This window comes from Rhineura floridana, chromosome 9, assembly GCF_030035675.1.
Source record: "Rhineura floridana isolate rRhiFlo1 chromosome 9, rRhiFlo1.hap2, whole genome shotgun sequence".
NCBI classification, from domain to species: Eukaryota; Metazoa; Chordata; class Lepidosauria; order Squamata; family Rhineuridae; genus Rhineura; species Rhineura floridana.
The window spans coordinates 9,779,073-9,798,000 of record NC_084488.1 but is presented as its reverse complement, the minus strand read 5'-3'; the positions used below and the strand labels follow the sequence as shown (position 1 = coordinate 9,798,000).

At 40.8% G+C, this 18,928-nt stretch overlaps 1 protein-coding gene and 1 long non-coding RNA gene across 3 annotated transcripts; one reads left to right on the top strand and one right to left on the bottom strand.

The window, feature by feature from the left end:
• Position 1: 1 nt before the first annotated feature.
• PACRGL (parkin coregulated like) lies at positions 2-9,858 on the bottom strand. 2 transcript variants are annotated; one of them, XM_061583680.1, is made up of 9 exons: positions 9,592-9,858; positions 8,282-8,361; positions 8,000-8,157; positions 6,723-6,790; positions 4,915-5,005; positions 3,166-3,300; positions 2,207-2,314; positions 1,422-1,502; positions 2-804 (listed from the first exon to the last, which is right to left on the bottom strand). In XM_061583680.1, exons 2-9 carry the CDS (start codon positions 8,331-8,333, stop codon positions 748-750), a joined length of 750 nt encoding a protein of 249 aa, XP_061439664.1. In that variant the 5' UTR covers positions 8,334-8,361; positions 9,592-9,858; the 3' UTR covers positions 2-747. The 2 variants fall into 2 exon arrangements, with proteins under 2 accessions (XP_061439664.1, XP_061439665.1); XM_061583681.1 differs by lacking the exon at positions 9,592-9,858 and adding an exon at positions 9,425-9,585.
• On the top strand, positions 9,379-18,128 carry LOC133363929 (uncharacterized). Its single transcript, XR_009757793.1, has 3 exons — positions 9,379-9,862; positions 16,765-16,835; positions 17,534-18,128. It is a non-coding gene; the product is annotated as an uncharacterized LOC133363929 (long non-coding RNA).
• The last annotated feature ends 800 nt before the right edge of the window (positions 18,129-18,928 follow it).

The following is an 18,928-nucleotide window of genomic DNA, read 5'->3' as shown; positions in this document are numbered from 1 at the left end:
ATTTCTTTAATAAAAGTTTAATACCTGAAGCACATGTAGAATATTTTAGTTATCTTTTAATACTTGAAATTTCTGTGTTATCAATGCAGATGGAAATCAATTGTAGCATGTTAACAATTTGCACGAAGACAGGTCACTTTATACATTTTCCTATCCAGAAGCCTTTGACAAAGAAAGCTTTCCTCTGACAGTATAAAAATAATTTTCTCTATGGACTTACCTATGAGTTAGTTCTTGCTTAAAAATAAATAATCATGGCACGATCCAAGCCAAGCACCTTCAAATCGTATTGATTTTGATGGGAGAGATTCTAGCCCATACTCATCTCTCTCTCTCCCACTAAAATCAGCAGAACTTGTAATGGTGATTAACTTATGGCTGGATTGTGCCCTCAATGTCTAACTCATCACAGCTGCTAAACATACCAAACTATACTTCAATTTAAAAACATGTAAAACATAGCAAGTAAGTATTAATATTACCTTTAAGGTTATATTTTACAAAAGTGGGTAACCCCATTATGTAATGTAATAAACTAGAAAAACTTATTTCCAATTCCTGGTGGAAGTACTGGAACAAATGCTGTTTTTGGTCTTTTCCATAATTACACGACTTCACATATTCACTCACTGTTAACATGTGTCTTCATTTTAAAATAGTGACCCTTGTTTCCCTGAGAGATCACTTATCTTTTCCATAGGTTGTGACAGTGAACAGTTCCAAGGAGTTTCTTCATCACATCTCTCTTTAGGATGAAATTGAACAATAAGTTGGTATTTTAGATTTTATGGCAGTCAAGCTTTCCTGTTGATAAAAATGAGAGTTTAATATGGTAAACAAGAACTATAAACATGTAATGGGAAGCATCCCTCCTCCTTCCTACCTCCAAAAGAAAAAAGACAAGGGACACCTAGTATTAAATCATGCAAAATATTCTAGAATGTAAACAATTATTTTCTCTCTTTTCTTCATCAACTAGTCTTCAGACCAGGGGTGGCCCACAGATGTTTTGGACTAAAACTGCTTTCTCTGGCTATTGGCTGTGCCGGCTGGAGGTGATGAGAGTTCTAGTTCACAACATCTGGAGGACACCATGTTGACTACCCCCCATTTTTGACTATATTATCTGTTATTAATACCAAACAATCAACAAGGATGGCATTTTTATATTGCCAAGTTTACTCTGCAACAAGAGCACATCTAAGCTAAACATGATTTTAAGTATACATATGATTTTAGCATGTTGCTCCCCAAACTATTGAGAATTGAAATATGAAATCATAACTTGAATGTGCAGCATCAAAATCTGCCATTTTGACTGCATGTGATGGCTTTCACTTAATGCTACTAGACAGTGCGAACAGCAGAAACAAACTGACAACTAGGTTTGTTACAGGAGCAGACCGCTCAGTTCAGCTTACCTTCCCACCATATTGTTCCAGCTTTTGTAAAGCATCTGTAGTTTGCTCTTTGTACTTTTTGATCATCTGTCTCTTTGAAAGCTGAGGTTAAAGTAAAATACAAGTGTGGGTTTACTTGTTCAAATCTTAGCAGCAGTGTCAATTATGTGCAGAACTGTCAACCAGACTGAATGATACATCCTGATAATACAGTAGGGCCCCACCTACTGGCGTTCCGTTTTGCAGCGTTCCGCTCATGCGCAGCTTTCAATTCAGGGAAATTCCCCATTTTAAAGCCGATTTTGCGCTTTTACGGCCTTTTGCGACATTTTTGTGCGACACGGCCCATTATAGTCAACGGGTTCCACTTTACGGCGATTTCCGCTTTACGGCGGGGGCCTGGACCCTAACCCGCCATATTAACGGGGCCTTACTGTACTGCCTGATAAGCGGCATTCTTAATTTCACAGATTTGGAGGACTGGAGAGGCTGTAACATCTATTGAAGTTCAGGCTTCTGAAACTTGTGACTCAAGAAACTGAATGCAAGTCCTGCCAGCAATAGCTTGATAAACATGTTTTTGCTGCTTGCCCAGACCTGTAAAACTGTGATTGGGGGGGGAGGGAATTATCACGTACCCCCCAGGCCACAAAGGATGGCCAAAGAGCCATCTTTAACCAGTAAGCCACAAGTTGTGTTCAATAATGTGCATCTGCCAACCTGCTATTAATATATTGGCTCATGTAATCCAGATTATGAGGACCCAGAAGAAACACAAGAACACAGCTAATGAATATCGTACTCACACTTGAAAGTAGATGTTTCAGGTGATCATTAAGCGAAGGGCCAACAACAGCACTCAGTTGTACCAAAGCATTCAGTCCCCTTTCAAATACTTCACCATCTGAATGGGCCTTTTAAAAAGGGGGAAAGCAATTGACTAACCCAATAGCAAGCCTGGTGTGCACCACACTGCTCATTTTTATGGTCCAACATGCTAAGATTGAAAAATGTTTAACTTGAAATCTCTTGCTTTTTTATGTGGAAATAAGTTATATTAAAATCAATGTTGCATATGCATTTACTGGATTCAGTGAAACACACTTTTAAATATCCATCACAATCCTATGTAAGTCCCACTGGGGAGTACGTCCCACTGTGTTCAACTGGGCTTAAGCGTCAGTAATGACTTTAGAATTGCAGCCAACACCTAACCTTAAAACCTATTCAGCTGGGCTGCAGAAACACTTCTACCGCAAACGTTCAGTGTTTACAATCTTCAATCACTTTGAAGAATTCCATCACAGCCATCAATAGACCACTCTTTGTAATTACAGTTGTAATATTAAAGTAATAATCATCAAGTGGGAAGGATTCTACAGGGTCTTTTGTCCACAATTAAAAGTAGATCCTATATCTCACTTGAGAAGGCAGGGTTTCTGATTGTGGGGAGGCTCCTAAGCTAATAGTGCATAGAAGCACCCTTCAGACTTTTCTGAGCAATACGGGAAGAAAAGAATGGAGGGAGTAGCCCTAGTGGAGATGTTAGATTTGTTCTGGATGACAGCAGAGATACCTGAGGTTGTCCCCAATCTTGCACTGTTTCCAAGATGCAGCACAGGGTCAGGGGCAAGACCCTGCTCTCAGGGTAGGGGAATGTTCTGGAAACAGCAACATTTTGGTCCACCAAGGCAACCTAACATTTGTTGATCCCTGAAATTATACAATACAATGATTTTACGTTTCATAAACGGAAGAGACATACCAGAGCAGCTTTTAATACTGGAACTAGCCGTGGTAATACTGGAATGGCTTTCTGAGTTGCACCTTCCACCAAGAGCAATTCTTTAAAGCCCTCCTTGGATACAAATGTATATGGATGCCTTGTCTCTCTTAACCCCTGCCATAGGAGTACAACATTGTATTAATATGTAGCTGTCCCCCATCTATGCAAAGAAAAATATAATTAAAAAAAAAACACTCAAGCAACAGTATACTTCAGCAGTTTCATTACAGGCATTCAAAACACACTTGTGCCACCTTGTGGCTCCATCAAACAAAACATTCTTAAGCAAGCCTTACATATTCAAAGGTACCCAGGGAAACAGTTCATTTTCTCAGTGTTTAGTTTTTGACTTCCATTTTATCCACACATACATTTCTACATTTATTCAGGAACAGTACATAAGGAGTATCATTTCGAGGCATTCTGCTTGTGCTGCAACAGGTACTGGAGGTTCCCTGCATTCCTGAGGTTCGCTTGACCACCAGGGGCCGAGCCTTCAGTGTGGTGGGCCTGCCCTGTGGAACTCTCTACCAGTAGAAGTTTGGCAGGAGCCCTCCCTTCATTCTTTTAGGTATCGTCTGAAAATGGTATTATTTAGACAGGCCATCACAATAGGAATTTCTTTTTTAACTAGCCAGTTATCTACTGATGTTGTATTGATGTTTGATTTGTATGTTGTATACTGGCTTGATAGATTTTATAAAAGTCAGATTATAAATATTTCAACAAATAAATAAACAGAACAGTGTCCTGTGTGACAAACAGAATAGCACAACCCTACTTGCCACTAGGCAGGGAGAACTCCATGGCAGAGCTCTGTTTATACACAAGCCTGCACTGGCATTGTGAGTTAAGGGCACAACTGGTTGCCAGAAGCTCCCTACACTCCCCAGCCCTAAAAAAAGATTTTGCCCCACAATATCCTGGAGAAATAGAATCATCAGCTTAGCAGTTCCTGTAGCTTCAGGAAGTTCCTAGAACTAGACCAAAGGGCCAAATTATCCACTGCATCAAATCAGAAACTAGTTCCTGTGTCCTGCTGTTGTGGCACATCGGATTATTTCAGAATGTTCAAAAGTGCTCCCTCTCCTCCCATATCAGAAATAGAAAGCCTGAAAGCCTGTGAAAATGTTATGTTCAGTCTGACACGCCGCCAAGGCTCAACGTTCATACTTGATGAGATTCACTTATTGTTTCAGGAACACTCTTAGCAGGTGCAAAAGATATACCAAACATGCTAGTTATGTAGTTTGAAGGGGCTACTGCACAAAGCAGATACCAACAAGCAAACTCAGATTTTTGCGTAACATTGACTAACCAGGCTGTTTCTTTGGGGGAGTATACAGCATTGCAGATCCAAATACTTGAACTACAAATAGAATATTATCTGATCAAGATAACATGTACAATTTAAAAACAGGATTGAGTAAACCTCACAGGAAAAATGTGTGATCAATATGCACATCCAATCCTCAGCAGCAAAGATGGAGAATGCTCTTTTGGGACACTACCAAAATAAGGGAAGGGGGATATGCAATATGCATCTGTGCAGAGCATAAGTGCTTCCTTTCTTTTTTAGCTAGTCCCAACCTTCCATTCCACTGTGAATAAAAACAGCCAGAGAATTTGGTGTCTGGATGACCAACACCTTTAGAAACCACATATTATCAAAACATGTAACATGAAATGGTAGTATCAGCTTTACTCATTTGAGAGAAAAATGTTCACCTCAGCCAAAGTTATAAGAAGAGGATCAAACTGAAGTGTTTCCGGATGACAGTCCCACTGTAATTTGTGTTTTACAGAGCCATGAACTAACCTGAAACAAAAATGTTAAGAATCAATAATAAGACAAGATAGCATTGATAATTACCCTTTCCATTTTATGCCAAATATCTAAAATGTTTGTTCCGAAAGTAAGAAACCTGTATGAGTTCAGGTACATTTTGTATGATATTTGTATGTATAATGCACTATCTATTTGGGACAGACTTTTAGGCTATCTTATTAAAAAAATTAATCTGTCCACATTTGTTTAAAAAGAGACTTTAACACAATTATGAGAGATTACTGTTTCTACCAATAACCATTAGAGGTCAATAACAATAAATTTGACATGTTCTGACATTTTATGACCGAGAGCTACAAAATTCATTAATCTTTAACAGTATCTATTAGCAAACAAGAACTACTATATAAAATATCATAAATTATTGCCTACATATTAAACTGTTACTTTATTGACAAAGAATTAAAATAGGTGTGATCATTTGAAAATTCATTGCCATTCCAATCCTAACACAACTCTAATTAAGCAACTCAATTTTCTCATCCACAACATCACAAAAACTTCCAAGTAGCAACAATGAAGCACTAGTTGTGGTTCTACAACTGCCTGACCAATTTGCACTGGACTTAGCTGCCTATACTGGGGGTGGGGTGGGGGATCCACAGCAGGATAGGAGCAATGTACTAAAACAATGTTAAGACTTTCACAGACTGGATCCCAAGTAATATGAATTATGCTTACAGTGATAAATAGTTTAAAATTGTGGGTTTTTTCCATAAATAAAAAAAGATGAAATAGCAGAACACTACAAAAATAAATTAGTCAAACTTAACTGTTCTTATAGTTCTGTTATTTTGGACACCCCTGTTTTTTCCCCTTTGATTCTTATCCACTTAGTAGGTTAGAAGCACTCAGGTGAAGCTATAATCCAAGATTCATCTTTGCCCAGGAATAAAAGAGCTCTCTTTAAAGAAATGTTGCTGCTATTGGCAATGGAATTTGAGGTTTGTAGCACATATTTATTTTTTAAAAATATCTATTTCCAGTCTTTCCTAGGGTGGCCGACAATAACAAACGCAAAACAAAAATGAAATAAAAAGCAGCAAAAACTCTCAAAGAACCAAAATGCATAAACAAACATGGTTAAAGTATAAAGAAAAAAATAAAGAAAATGCTTTGTCTACGTTATCATATAGCAAGCAGGCCAAGTGAGCCTCTCTAGAGCTGTTAGGACCTCTACAGCAGGGGTGGGTAACCTGTGGCCCACTAGATATTGCTTGATTCCTACTCCCATTAGCCTCGGACATGTGGCTGATGGTCAGCGATGATAAAAGTTGTAGTAACGTGGAAGGCAACAGGTTAACTGCTCATGCTCTAGGGCTGTTAGGTTCACACATGAATTTTCATCATGCAGTGGCAACAGCATCAAGTGCTGGCATCGATGTGTAAATCAGCAGCCACAATTCAAAGAGCAGAAGCAGAACATTCACCTCACAAACCACGCTTTTGAATGAAGATCAGTCACACGTCCAGCTGTCAGTGATGGATATGCATGTGTAAACCAAGCTTAGTGTCATTTGTATATGGAGTCCCACTAGTGGTCTTAAGCAAAATATCTGATATGGCCTTCTGAACATTTGTTTACTTCATGAGTAAACAAAAAAAGTCCTTACAGAATGTTGACAATGATGCAAAGCCTATTGCCTAATGAGATTCATTCTGCTCACCCACTTCTGACCCCCGTTACCTGCAAGGAATGCCCCCTTTAGAGTAAATGGCAGCAAAGGCAGAAGGCGCTCTTGACTGAACACCAAACTAGAGTAAAAAGATAAAAGCACAATAGTCAGTTGAGTGTCAGGTTAGTTCAGTTATGTAATTATTTTTAAACCATGGGCATGTCCCAGTCAAAAATAAGGCCTTTCAAGTTCTGTTTAATTCAACATTCATTTAGCATGTTCTTAAATCCCTACTACCAAAATCAATGGGACTTGAAACACTTTGCTATGACTTGATCATACTGTTGTACGTTATATTTTACACAACAGTATACCTACAACAGTTTGAACAGAAGGAGTCAATGAGATATATTACAGTGTAAAAAGGCAACTTTAAACATTCTGAGTGCACAATGATAAAAGTAAAGAATGAGGCAATACAAGACATATCTAATACTTCTTCTGTGTTTCCAAGAGCGTACGTTACATTCATTTTTAAACAAAACAATTCTCAACATTTTTCCACCAAGTGTGTAGTCTCAGAACTTGGAACTATAGCCATTATCCAGTCTTGTCATTTAATACTCACCTTAGTCACGTGAGACAAGTAACATTTTACTAAAGGCAATCCTGTAAGCTAAATGCCATCATGACTACCACTAGTAGCAAAATCTATTAAAATTTGGGAGTGCAAAAAAAGAGAATTCCAAGCCAGAGTTCCAGATTAAGGCTATATTTTCTGGAATGCCCTGGAGTTCAGAGGTGCAAGAATGAGCACTTTGCTAGGAACTCCAAAACTTAGTTACGCAAAACATCTGTCAGCAAAGCTACTTCTAAAATTTCTTAGGAAAAGAATGCACAGGAGACTCAGAGGCCTTTGGGTTATATTTGACTGAGTCAGAGCAGACTCACTGAAATCAATGGGCAAGTTAGCCAATGAGGAGTAAACATGCTCAGTGGACACAGAAGGGTGACTGATGGTTGCGGGAGGGGGGGCAGGTAAACAGAAAGCTGAAGGATGGGAATGGAATGGAGTATCCTAGAAGACACTGACAGGAATCCTGAACAGGAACATGCCGCACTACAACATTTTGTTGCAGGTACCACTTTTCTAGATAGTAGATAGCTGTAGATTTGCACCCCAAATTCTTGATACCCTTAAATACTTCAGTGAAAAAGAAATTGTGTTTATCAACTGATTTTCCCTTTGTCTCAGCACTTCAAAAAACCATATGCATAATCTGTAGAAGAAATCGGCTAAGATCTACCCCACCGTTATGCAGACTCGAGAAGTTCTACCTGTACATACCGGATCAATTGTTTTGGGATTAAGTCTGTCACTGGGCCTGGGCTGTGGCTTAATTACAGAATCTGGAGAAGCAGATGAAGTGGATAATGGCTTTCTTTTCTGTGACACAGTCTTCTCAGTTATTCGAGAGCCTGAAGACATTCTTTTATCCCCACTTCCTGGGATACCAAAACCAGAAAAGCCACCACAAATGAAATTAGCAACAACATTTGCATTGTAACTTAATGAAAAAGAATAAAACAAAATACAGTTCAGCTATCACGGAACAGTGAAGACACATACCACCTGCTCCATTTTTCAGATGTGTTTCTTCACATTTCTTTGTTTGCTGCATATCTTTTTGGGACACTCTGTACGGTTACCTGAGGAAAGGGAAACAGATACTGGCTGGTTTCACTCTGCTTTTCCACCCCGGTAGCACAACTTCTGAAGGGAGTGTTTGAACAGAAGGGTTATTAGACAGAAGAAAACCATATGGGGCTACACTGTATTTTAGAGTGTCATGGATCTATGAACTTTTGAAGGAATCCATAGGGGGTTAACCAAAAGGGAACTATCATTAGTAGAGGATCTAAGGCAGCTCTTGCAGCGTCCGTACATCATGTCTAACTGCTGGGCTACAGTCCTACTTATATTTACATCAGAGCTTGGAAAAGTTACTTTTTTGAACTACAACTCCCATCAGCCCAATCCATTGGCCATGCTGGCTGGGGCTGATGGGAGTTGTAGTTCAAAAAAGTAACTATTCCAAGCTCTGATTTACATGAAATAAATATTTTTGTCTCCCTCTTTTCTTATACTAACTCAGGGTCACCCAATGAAAATGATGACCAGGAGATTCAGGACAGCCAAAAGAAGACCACAGGCTTAGATGCCTTTTAAAAGGGTGAAGCAAACTCAAGGAACATATGGTTAATTGCTATTGGTGGACCTGACCACCTCCAAACATGGAGGTTCTTTTTAAAAGGTGTACCTCTGAATGCCAGTTGCTGGTGGCCATACAAAGGTGAAAGAATAAGGCTGGCACCTTGCTTATGGGTTTCCTTGTAGCGTCTGGCAGGTCGCTGTTGGAAATCGCATGCTTGGGGCATATGGACCCTAGTCTCATCCAGCGGAACTCTTCTTAAGGACATAAACCTTACTGAGTTCAGCAGGGCTCGGTACCAAGCAAAAGATTTTGAGATTGGGTTGGCGTGCCCATAAGCACTGCCAGTGCTAAACCCAGCTTGGAAATACGGCCCTCTTTCCCCCTTTAATCTTAAAGAGGATAAAAGGTGGTCTGCAGCTGCGAGGGAGAAAAGACACTTTGCATATGCTCAGGGAATGGGGGCCCAGTCTATTTTCACGTGCCCTATAGACAAATTCCAGCACAGCTAAGCATTTTTAACAAAGGGGTGGGGGGGGAAATAAAGCACGCAAAGCTACCCCAGGATGGGCGGGTCTTGTGACGAGGAAGCTGATGCCAGCGCAGCTTGTCCGTGCAAAACCTGCGCCTGGGCGGAGGAGGGTCACCGCGCCTGAAGGGTTATGATCGGCTAAGGCTGAAAAGCTCCTCGCCGGGACCCGCCACCGCTTTCCCTGCCCTCCCTTACCGATCCCTGCACGGGAAGAGACGAACACGAACAAAACCCTCCCGGTTGGTCTCCGCAGAAGGAGGGGAGGAGCACGCCGGAGCTCCCCGGCAGGGCGCGGCGTCCAGTCTGTTGCTAAGGAAGCTACGGGCGGCGGCGAGGCCAAACTTCTTCTAAAAGGCGTAGGAAGGCGTGTGCCGTGAGCACGCTCGCAATTGTCTTGTCCTCCCGGTTCGAGTGCAAACACGCAGTATCGTTGTTTCCTTACTTTCTATTATATAATAATAGCTGTGTAAGGCAGAAGACGAATTCTTTAATAGTTTTCATAGTGCGATTGAATGCAGGGCTGTCTACTGTGAATACGTGGATATAAGTCGTAAACAAGAAGCAACGGGTCATAAAAAGCTGTTGCCTCCATATGTGATGCTCTTATGTAAACAGAAACAGCTAAAACAACCACATATAACCCCCCAAAAACATACAATATGTCAGGATCAGCAGCAGATGTCTTCATTGCTGCCCAGGCACCCCTGTCTCTGAACTAGTCTAGACTGAGAGCTCATCCAGAGGACCGCAAAATGTGTGACACGCGCGCTTTATGCGTGTTTATTATTTTTCGGTAGTCCAAATGACTTCGCGCACTGTTACGCATTTTCGCGGGTTAAATCCGCTCCTTCCAATACCGGCAAAAACAGGATTTGCTGTTTGAAATCGGGAATCTCGCTGTGCCACAAAAAAAGTGTTTTTTCCAATGGGAAACGGGGGGGGGAAGGCAAAGTGAGGACTATCAGCTGACAACTGGAATAGGAAACAGTGGATTATCCTACTCCGTTTGGATAAGCCCTGAGTCTAGACCTTCTAGAATGAAAATTTATGATGCAGAGTGTGCAGATACTCTTCTAAGCAATTTCTGTTAAATGAACCACCCTGGCTACTCTTGCCTGTTAGTGTTTTTAATCAATGAGTAAAGTCAGAGCTGTGATTGATGTGAGGTTTTTGCCCCTTCTGTTTGGTGTACTTTCCTGCTTCAGTTTTGTCTTCTCATCCTTGAAATTTCTATAGTTTGTCCTTCCTTTTACCCCATCAGCAAAGATACCTTTGTCTTGTACTGGGTTTGTCTGTTAGCAGGTGGTCCCTAGAAGTTATTTTTTGCAAATACTACTGCATAATAAATGTGGGTGGATGTTAAAGAATCCCCCCTCCCCCAAAAGGGAAAATTGAAAAAAATTGCAAAGAGTATCTTTGCGAAGGTTATCAACGGCTTCTAGCAATGAAGGCTGCACTCTTCCTCCACAATAGGAGATAGTATACAGGCACATACCAGTTCGTGGAAACCACAGGTGGGGAGGGTGCTCTTGTGCTCAGGTCCTGCTTGCGGGCTTCCCATGGACATCTGGTTCACTGTGAGAACAGGACGCTGGGCTAGATGGGGCCGTTGGCCTGATCCAGCAGGCTCTTATGTTCTTGCAATACGATGGCATGCACGTCTACTCAGAAGTAAGCGTTTGTGTTTAATGGGGTTTATTCCCAGATAGGTGGGTACAGAATGGCAGCCTAAGCTTTGGTTTAGGGTTGGCATTGGGGAAAACAGTTTTAATACCTGTATGACAAGCAGAAATTCAATAGGTTAAGACTTTTCTAGTATGAAAATTATCTAATAGGCAAAAAAAGCCCTTGCGGTTTAAGAACATACCTAGAGCTAACAGATATTATTATCAAAATTTAAAAAGCAGGGAAATTGGGCAGTTATAGTGAATGAACCATGGGAGCAGGAGACCTGACCTCCTCTCTGAGATATTGGAGTGAGCAGGGGAGGAAGGATGAGGGGAGGGGAGAGGGGAAGGAGGGGACAGGAAGGAGAGGCAAGAGGGGAGGGGAGGAGAAAGGCAGGTCTGATAATTTGCATGCTTATTGAGTTCAATGGGATGTACTCCTGTGCAGTCATGCTTAGAATAGGTAAAACTGACTATGGAGGAGGATGGGGAAGGAGGGGAGAGGGGATGGGGAGGGAAGGGCAAAAGAGAGGGGATCGGAGGGAGGGGAGGTTTGGTCATTTGCATGCTTTTTGAGTTCAGTGAGATTTACTCCTGTACAATTATGCTTAGGATAGGTGAAACTGACCTGGGGGATGGGCAGGGAGTGGGAGGGGAAGAGAAGGGGAAGAAGGGTAGGGGTAGGGAGAAAGGTGGAGGGGAGAGAGAGAGAGGAAGGGGAGGAGATTGGGTGTGCAGGCACTGGGCAGAGGGAAAGCCCCTTTTCTTTCCACAAGGAAAACATTGTGAACAATGTCATTGTTTTTCAGGGTTTCCCCACCTTTTTATTCTACAGCAGGCACATGTAGTCTCTCACCCAAATTTAAACCAAAGCTGTTCCTGGCCACATCCACACCAGACCTTTATTTCACTTTAGCCAGTCATGGCTTTCCCCAAAGCACCCTTCACAAGCTACACTCCCAGGATTCTTTGGGGGAAGCCATGACTGGCTAAAGTGAAATAAAGGTCTGGTGTGGATGTGATCCCCTGATTAGTCAAGCCAAACAGCGGTGAATCTGGCTTTTAGTACACTGACGGTTCTTATTGAGCATGCCCAAATCTGTAATAGACTTCAATGTTAAATTTCTTAAATTAATGAAAATCATCCATGAATTTTAAAAATTTTAAACTGTAGAAGATGAAGGTCAGAATACGGGGCAAGGTCAGTAATAGGATTACAGGTACTCTGTGAACATGGCTGATTTTTAATTAATTTCAACAAATTATGAGAACACTAAAGAAAAAAGTCCAAAAGGGGTCTGTTTCTCTCTCTCTCTCTTGTTTTACACTTTGAATTATCGATTCTCTCTGACTGTTTTGTGTATTGCCATGAAAACTTAGAGGGTTGTTAAGCAAGCGTTTCTGAGTTCAGGACTATAACTTTTGTATTTTGAAATTAGCTTATGGGAAGCAGCAGAATAGCATGGGGTTGTTTTCAATTTAACATTGAGGAATGCGAAAAATCCATGTTGGCTGTAGTATACAGCCAATCTTGTGGCTGTATAATACAATTATGGGAAAAGCTTCCACATGACTGTAATCTCTTTAATTTTGTGTTATGCCACACTCCCATGGCAGCCATTTTGTGGCTGGCACCCACAGCTTTCAAAATTTGAAATGTGCACACTGATCCAAAAGGATAGGCAACCCCTCACTGCTTGCCTAATTTAATTCTTTTGCTGCCATCTTGGTTTTATCTTTGTTTCTCCACAATGGTAATGGCATGATGCCTTCTTGATTTGATGAAAAAAGAAGAGGGTTAACTTATGGCAACCTGTGCTGTGCTTGCAACAACAGTAAATAGACATTGTAGGAGAGAAATTTTGCTACGTGCCCTTCCCTAAACCTCACTGCTCCACACACTAATCATAAGAAAAGAGAGGCAAAACTGTGCGTTCTAAATATTTACTCAGAAGTCCTGCTCTGTTCAATAGGATTCACTCTCAGGCAAGTGTGTATAAGGATTGCAGCTTGAAGTGTTCTTTGGGCAAGGAAGTTTGCATGGGAGGCAGGGTGTGTGTGTGTGTTCAACTGACTTAACTTCCTCCAGTGCCACATCTCCCGTCTTCCTCACCTTCTCCTCAGAGCCAGCAGAAAAGGCTGAAGGACAACATTTTATCTACTGTGCTGAGTTTTCATTGTAAACAATACCTGTAAAACTGGGAATCTCTTCATTCCCCCCCCTTGTACTAAAACAGTGATTGCTGTCTCCTCCTGATGTCCTGACTGAACTGGGCACGTGCAGAGAAAAAGGTGCAAGAACAACTCCTGGCCAAGGGAGAAGCGTACTACTGATGTTTGTGTGCTTGGCTTAAGGGGAGAAAGGCCCTCTGCCTGTGTTTTGACAGGGAGGAAGTTGCTTGCCTTACCTGCAATGCTGCTGAGTTAAAAGGCAAGGCTGACTGAGAATGACTATAAAAGAGCCAGGCTACATTTTGTACAGGATTCCCCCCCCCCCCAAGTGTGGGGCTTCGGGCAGTTGCCCATTTTATCTCCCCTCCCCCAAGCCACCACTGTAGGGAAGCTTGCATAGGGTTGGTGGCTTGAGCATGTACTGTGTAACATCATCATCCCAGAACAATCCCCCCCCCCAAAAAAGAAAGGATGTTAAAAGGGCAAAGCATTGTTGAGGACATGCAGTCTGCCTTTTCTGTATAGAGGGGACCAACTTTTTAAAGAACCCCAAAACCAGAAACCTCCCTCCAGGAATACACTGTGAGTCAAGGGTAGAATCCATCCAAACAGAGGCACTTTCAAGCCTCACTTGTTTTAATAACACTTGTTTAAATCTCTGTTATTTAAAACAAAGGGACTTGAAAAGTGCTTCTCTCTCGATGGAATCTAGTGCTTCTCTCTAGATTATATACCTTCTGTGATTATATACCTGATGTTAATGTGAAAGAAAAATCTAGAGGAAAATTGGGTGTGTAGCCCCAACAGTGCACAAACATATTCACTTAGATCCACCTGTTTAGCACACACAGTAGAAAAATAAGGGGAATAAGAGGGGTTTTTTATTCAGTTTTATATTTTGTCCACTTGATGGTGTTGCTGATACACTCTCTTGTTCCCTTACATTTTCTTCTCCCTACTCCATGCCGTTCAGTGTCACTCCTCCTCCATCATTATTGTTCCACTGCTACTGTCAGGTTAGTGAATTTCAAAAGGAAAAGGGAGTTTAAAAATTTATTTACTTATTGAAAATGACAGATAAATTGCCCAATGGGGGAAAAAATATTGCAGCTCAGGTGGACATTCTGCCGTAGCTAAAAAAAGAAAGCACATAAAATATTAACAGCAAATAGCACAGAACTGTGTGTCCCTTGTGTGGAAAAAGTGGTAGAACTTATATATTCCTCCAAATAAATTTGTATTGTTCATGTCCCTCACTTTCCCAAGTAAGAAGTTCGAGGGATGCCTTTTACCAAGTCATCTTTGGATGAGAACATCCTGAACCCTCAAAGATGCCTTTTGTAATATATGTTATTTAAACACAATTGATGAGACAGAAGCAAAGGCAGGTAGTGCTATCCAAATGAATCATCGGGGTACCTGTATTGCTGATCACTAGTCCTACATGCTGAACTATTTGTTTTAAATAAATAAATGGCTCAAGTACAAGATATTCATACCAAAGACATATAAAGTCCTGTTGACTATTGAAAGTTATTTTATAGCCAGAAAATAAGCAGAACAGTTGCTATTAAATTGCATGAGTGTTTTGCACATTTAAGCTAGAACTTATCCAAACCCCTTTGCACCTTGTTAAATCTTTCCCAACTAAAATTTGAAATAGCAGCTATGATTTCTGTTCTCTTGCACGTAAACTGAAAGTATTGAACTACATTTTTTTAAAATTAAGTGTTGTGTCATATTTTTAAAAATTGATGGCCTAACAGAGTAGCAAACTAAGCTGAACACAAAAATTATGAATGCATGTTTCATGGGGAAATTATTGTGTCCCTATTGGTGTGAGTACATTCACATGGAAGGAAAATGTAATGTGATGTGGCTCTCACCAACGCCATAGACTTGAATCTCAAAGCTTTTCTAATTCTGCACAATATGCAGCCACAAGAAGAAGAACTTAGTGATCTGATTATATCCAGAAATATCTAGTTTTTTTTTTAAAAAAAACACATATATGTGGGGTAATATTGTACAAAATATCCTTAATATTCAAACTGTTTAGCCTGATGCAATTATGGTAGCCTCCTTCAGTTTCCCACAAACCAATTTTGTTTCCTATTAAATATCACAAACTTTTCATTTAAATCTGGATCAAAATGTCCACCCTTGGGATTCAAATGTATGCAACAAGTTTGTTTGTGGGTGGTGGACGGGGGAATAATAAACCTCATAAATACCTTGCTTGGATCTACAGCATTCATCTAGCTTTGATCTATAATGTAGAAAAGTGTCAGACACACCAAAGTAATTTTATGTGCTGTAAAGAGAAGCCGAGTAGCTTCATGGTTAATTGATTTAAAGGTTCTACAGGAGGTGTGAGATCAAAGAACAACTTAATGGTTTTATGTTACCCTAGAGATCTGTCAGTTCACTTATATGAAGAGGCTGACCTGGGGCGATTAGTCTACATCTTTCCCCAAATCAGTTGCTTTCCCTCAGATTTTATTTGTGCATCCATTAATTACAGACACAGGGTGTACTTTACCTTATAGTACTATTGCATCACTGCCATGTGGCATATTTTATTTTATTGCTAGCAAAATAAAATGTTCATTATAATGGATGTTGTGTGTGAGAGAAACAGGGCATGTATATTTCAAGAATGTTATGTTGTGATCCCTTTTCAGTGGTGACTACCACATTCAATATCATTTTGCCTTCCTGCAGTGTGTCCCCAAGCACAGCACATAGGAATGAATGAAAACCATTCACTGATACTAGAGAAAGTAAAGAGGTGCACTTAGGGACACCACTGGAGCGGGTTTCAGCCACTGAGAATCACATGTTCAGTCATGATAACCTTGTCCCTTCACCTCCATAGCTTTAGCCTAGTTCTGTTCCTGGGTCATGCTTCAGCATGATGAAAAGCCATTATGTAGTGGCCTCTTGCAACAATATGGAGTAAGCACCATCCACTTCACTGAACTAGCCAGAATCTATTTGCAGAGAACTGGGGACAAAAAGTGGTCAGCTTCCAAAGAACCACATAGAAAGCATTTAATTTAAGCATTTTTGCTAGTAGAAATCTCTACAGACTATTTTATCCCCTGACGAAGGCCCAATATGCTAGAGGCTGAAACACATTAGGCCTTCCCAAGAAATATTTTTTTTCTCAGCATTTTGGGATTCCCTTTCTTTGTGGCAGAATCTTTTCTCATGTCAAGGTGTAGTTCTCATTGTTAAGGGAACAGACTAATTCAGGTAAATCCTGGTGGCTGGCAAAACAGCCCAAAGGACAGCTTGTTAAATAATGTTGAACCCAGCCCCCAAAGCAACTTAGACACTCATCTGTGCCCCCAGAGGACACCAGGAACTGATGAGAAATGTAGGCAGGCTCTCTTGTCTTTAAAAGCACTGTGTTGGAGCAAGAAGTTCAGACCTCGCCTTCCTCATTCCAGGGAAAACAAATATGCAACAGACTTTACAAGTGAGACCTACAGCAAAAATGTTGTTGTGTATCTTTACATTCTAGCAGGAGTGCTACTTCTCAGGCTTCCAGCAAGACAGACACGCCCCTTGACAGAAGACTATAAATAGCTCAAGGTAAGTATTCCACTCCTTCGCCTCCCCTTTTCTTTTTTTTCATTTCCAACTGTCACTCAACATTTTGTGGCTATGGGGCATGGTCAGCCATCTTTAGGCATTTGGGTGTGTGTAAATTTTTGCTCCATGTCTGTTTTGTTCTTCTACAAACCTGACGTTTCTTCTGAGCATGCTGCTTCTCTCTTGTATCTCAGGGCTCATCCATACTGTCAAGTGAAATTGCTAAGAATCCACATTTTACCTTATTCGAATTACCCCCTCGTAGGCCAAACCCAATTGCTTTGCACTTCCTTCATACTTGGAATAAACTTTTCCCCCATCCATACTTGTCCTTTTTGTTTACTTTGCTCCTTTGCTGTTTGCCTGCCTCTCCACCCACCAACCCTCCTTCCATGTCATGGGCGCATATGTGAGTCCTCAAGTATGTTGGCTTGTTCTCAAACACGCCGTTCCCCCCCCCCCCCCAGCAATGAGGTCACCATCACACACATCTGTGAAAAAAAAAGAGATGAGAGAAGCTAGGAGGAGTCCCATTCCCCTCTCCGCTGTGCCTCTGATAGCTCCACATCAGCAGATCCACAGCACACATTTAAAGCTTCTGGAAACCTTTCACTAATAATTTTGGTTGATGCCATTCACTTTCTGAGGATCTGCCTCTTCTGATGCTGCTCCCCCATCTCCTTCTTATTATTTTTCAGCCTCTGGGATACTGCTTGCTGCTCATCTCCACGTGTTTTGGCTCAGATCAGATAACAGAGGGATAAGGGGGAGAGGCAGGATGAGGCACACCAATGGAAACCCAACAGAAATCGGAGGCATGGAAGGAGGTGGACTTAGAACCATCCACATAGGAAGCAGTGGGGCAAAGCAACCAGGCTCCCTCCTTAGCAACGGGTTGTAATTCCTCTCTGTCTTCTTTTTGGAATATTATCTGGTATGAGAAAAATGACGGAGGGAAAAGTGTGGGAAGGCAGTGATTGGAAAAGAACGTCATATGGACAACAGAGAATTAATAAAAATACAAGAAGCTTACTATTTACATTAAACCACAGTATGGATGAGACCTGAGTATCTCTATTTTGGTCAGGATTCACCACTGGACTGTAGAATGAGAGAGAATGATAAACCATATGTACAAATGCAAGTTGAATAAAGATGTATCCCATTGTAGCCTAATTAATCTTTATGCCATATTGCTTTTAAATTATAGCTGTAACATAGAATGAAAATGCAGTTGTTTTCTATCTTCTGTTATCACTTCCAGTGTTATGCTGTTTATTTTGTTCTTCTTTGTGGTCCATTAAAGAAAAAATATGTAAACATTACAAAATTAAAAATTTCCAAAAAGGTTGATTTTTTTTAAAGATCAAGCAGTAGTGTTTATTAAAAAGTGTAAGCTATGATATATTTCCTTTATGTTTCAAAAAATGTACCTATATGGAGGCTTGGTAATTTTCAAAGCTAGTTAAATATACTCACTTGACTAACTCAAATGAAAATAGGTGCTTAACCAACAAACAGTTTTGTAAGTGGTTGAGAGTTCAGTGTAGTTGGTATTGCATTAATCTGCCTCAATGGAAATGTAGTGAAAAAAATTGGTGTATGTACTACTTAAAAAAAAAAAGTGACACTTCTACTCTTGTTAACTAAGCAGCCAAGGACTCTGATTAGCAGCCAAGGTCTTTAATTATTGCCACTCCGGGGATTTCAAACAAGGTGGAAATACAACTCCTTTCAAAAATGTTCCTTTAAGAGATTGGATATTGGCAAGTCTCAAGGGAGGACTGGGAGACCTGCAAATATGCTCCAGTAGTCTTCTCTTGATCCGATGGGCAGGTTCAAGCACTGTCACATCCTTGTCTAATGAACAAGAATGAATACATGGGGGGGAGATAGGAAGGACAATGCATGGGGTGCTTTTAAGAGCCCTTATGAAAATCAAGCTCTCCCGCAACTTTGAAAGAAAGGTCAAGTGTGAACTCCTAGATTCAGTGATGCTTCTTTTGTTCAAATGCCTTTAGAGTGAATGGGATCCCAAGATATTCAGAAACCTTTACCATTTTGGATGTTTGCCTAAACATGCTCATATCCCC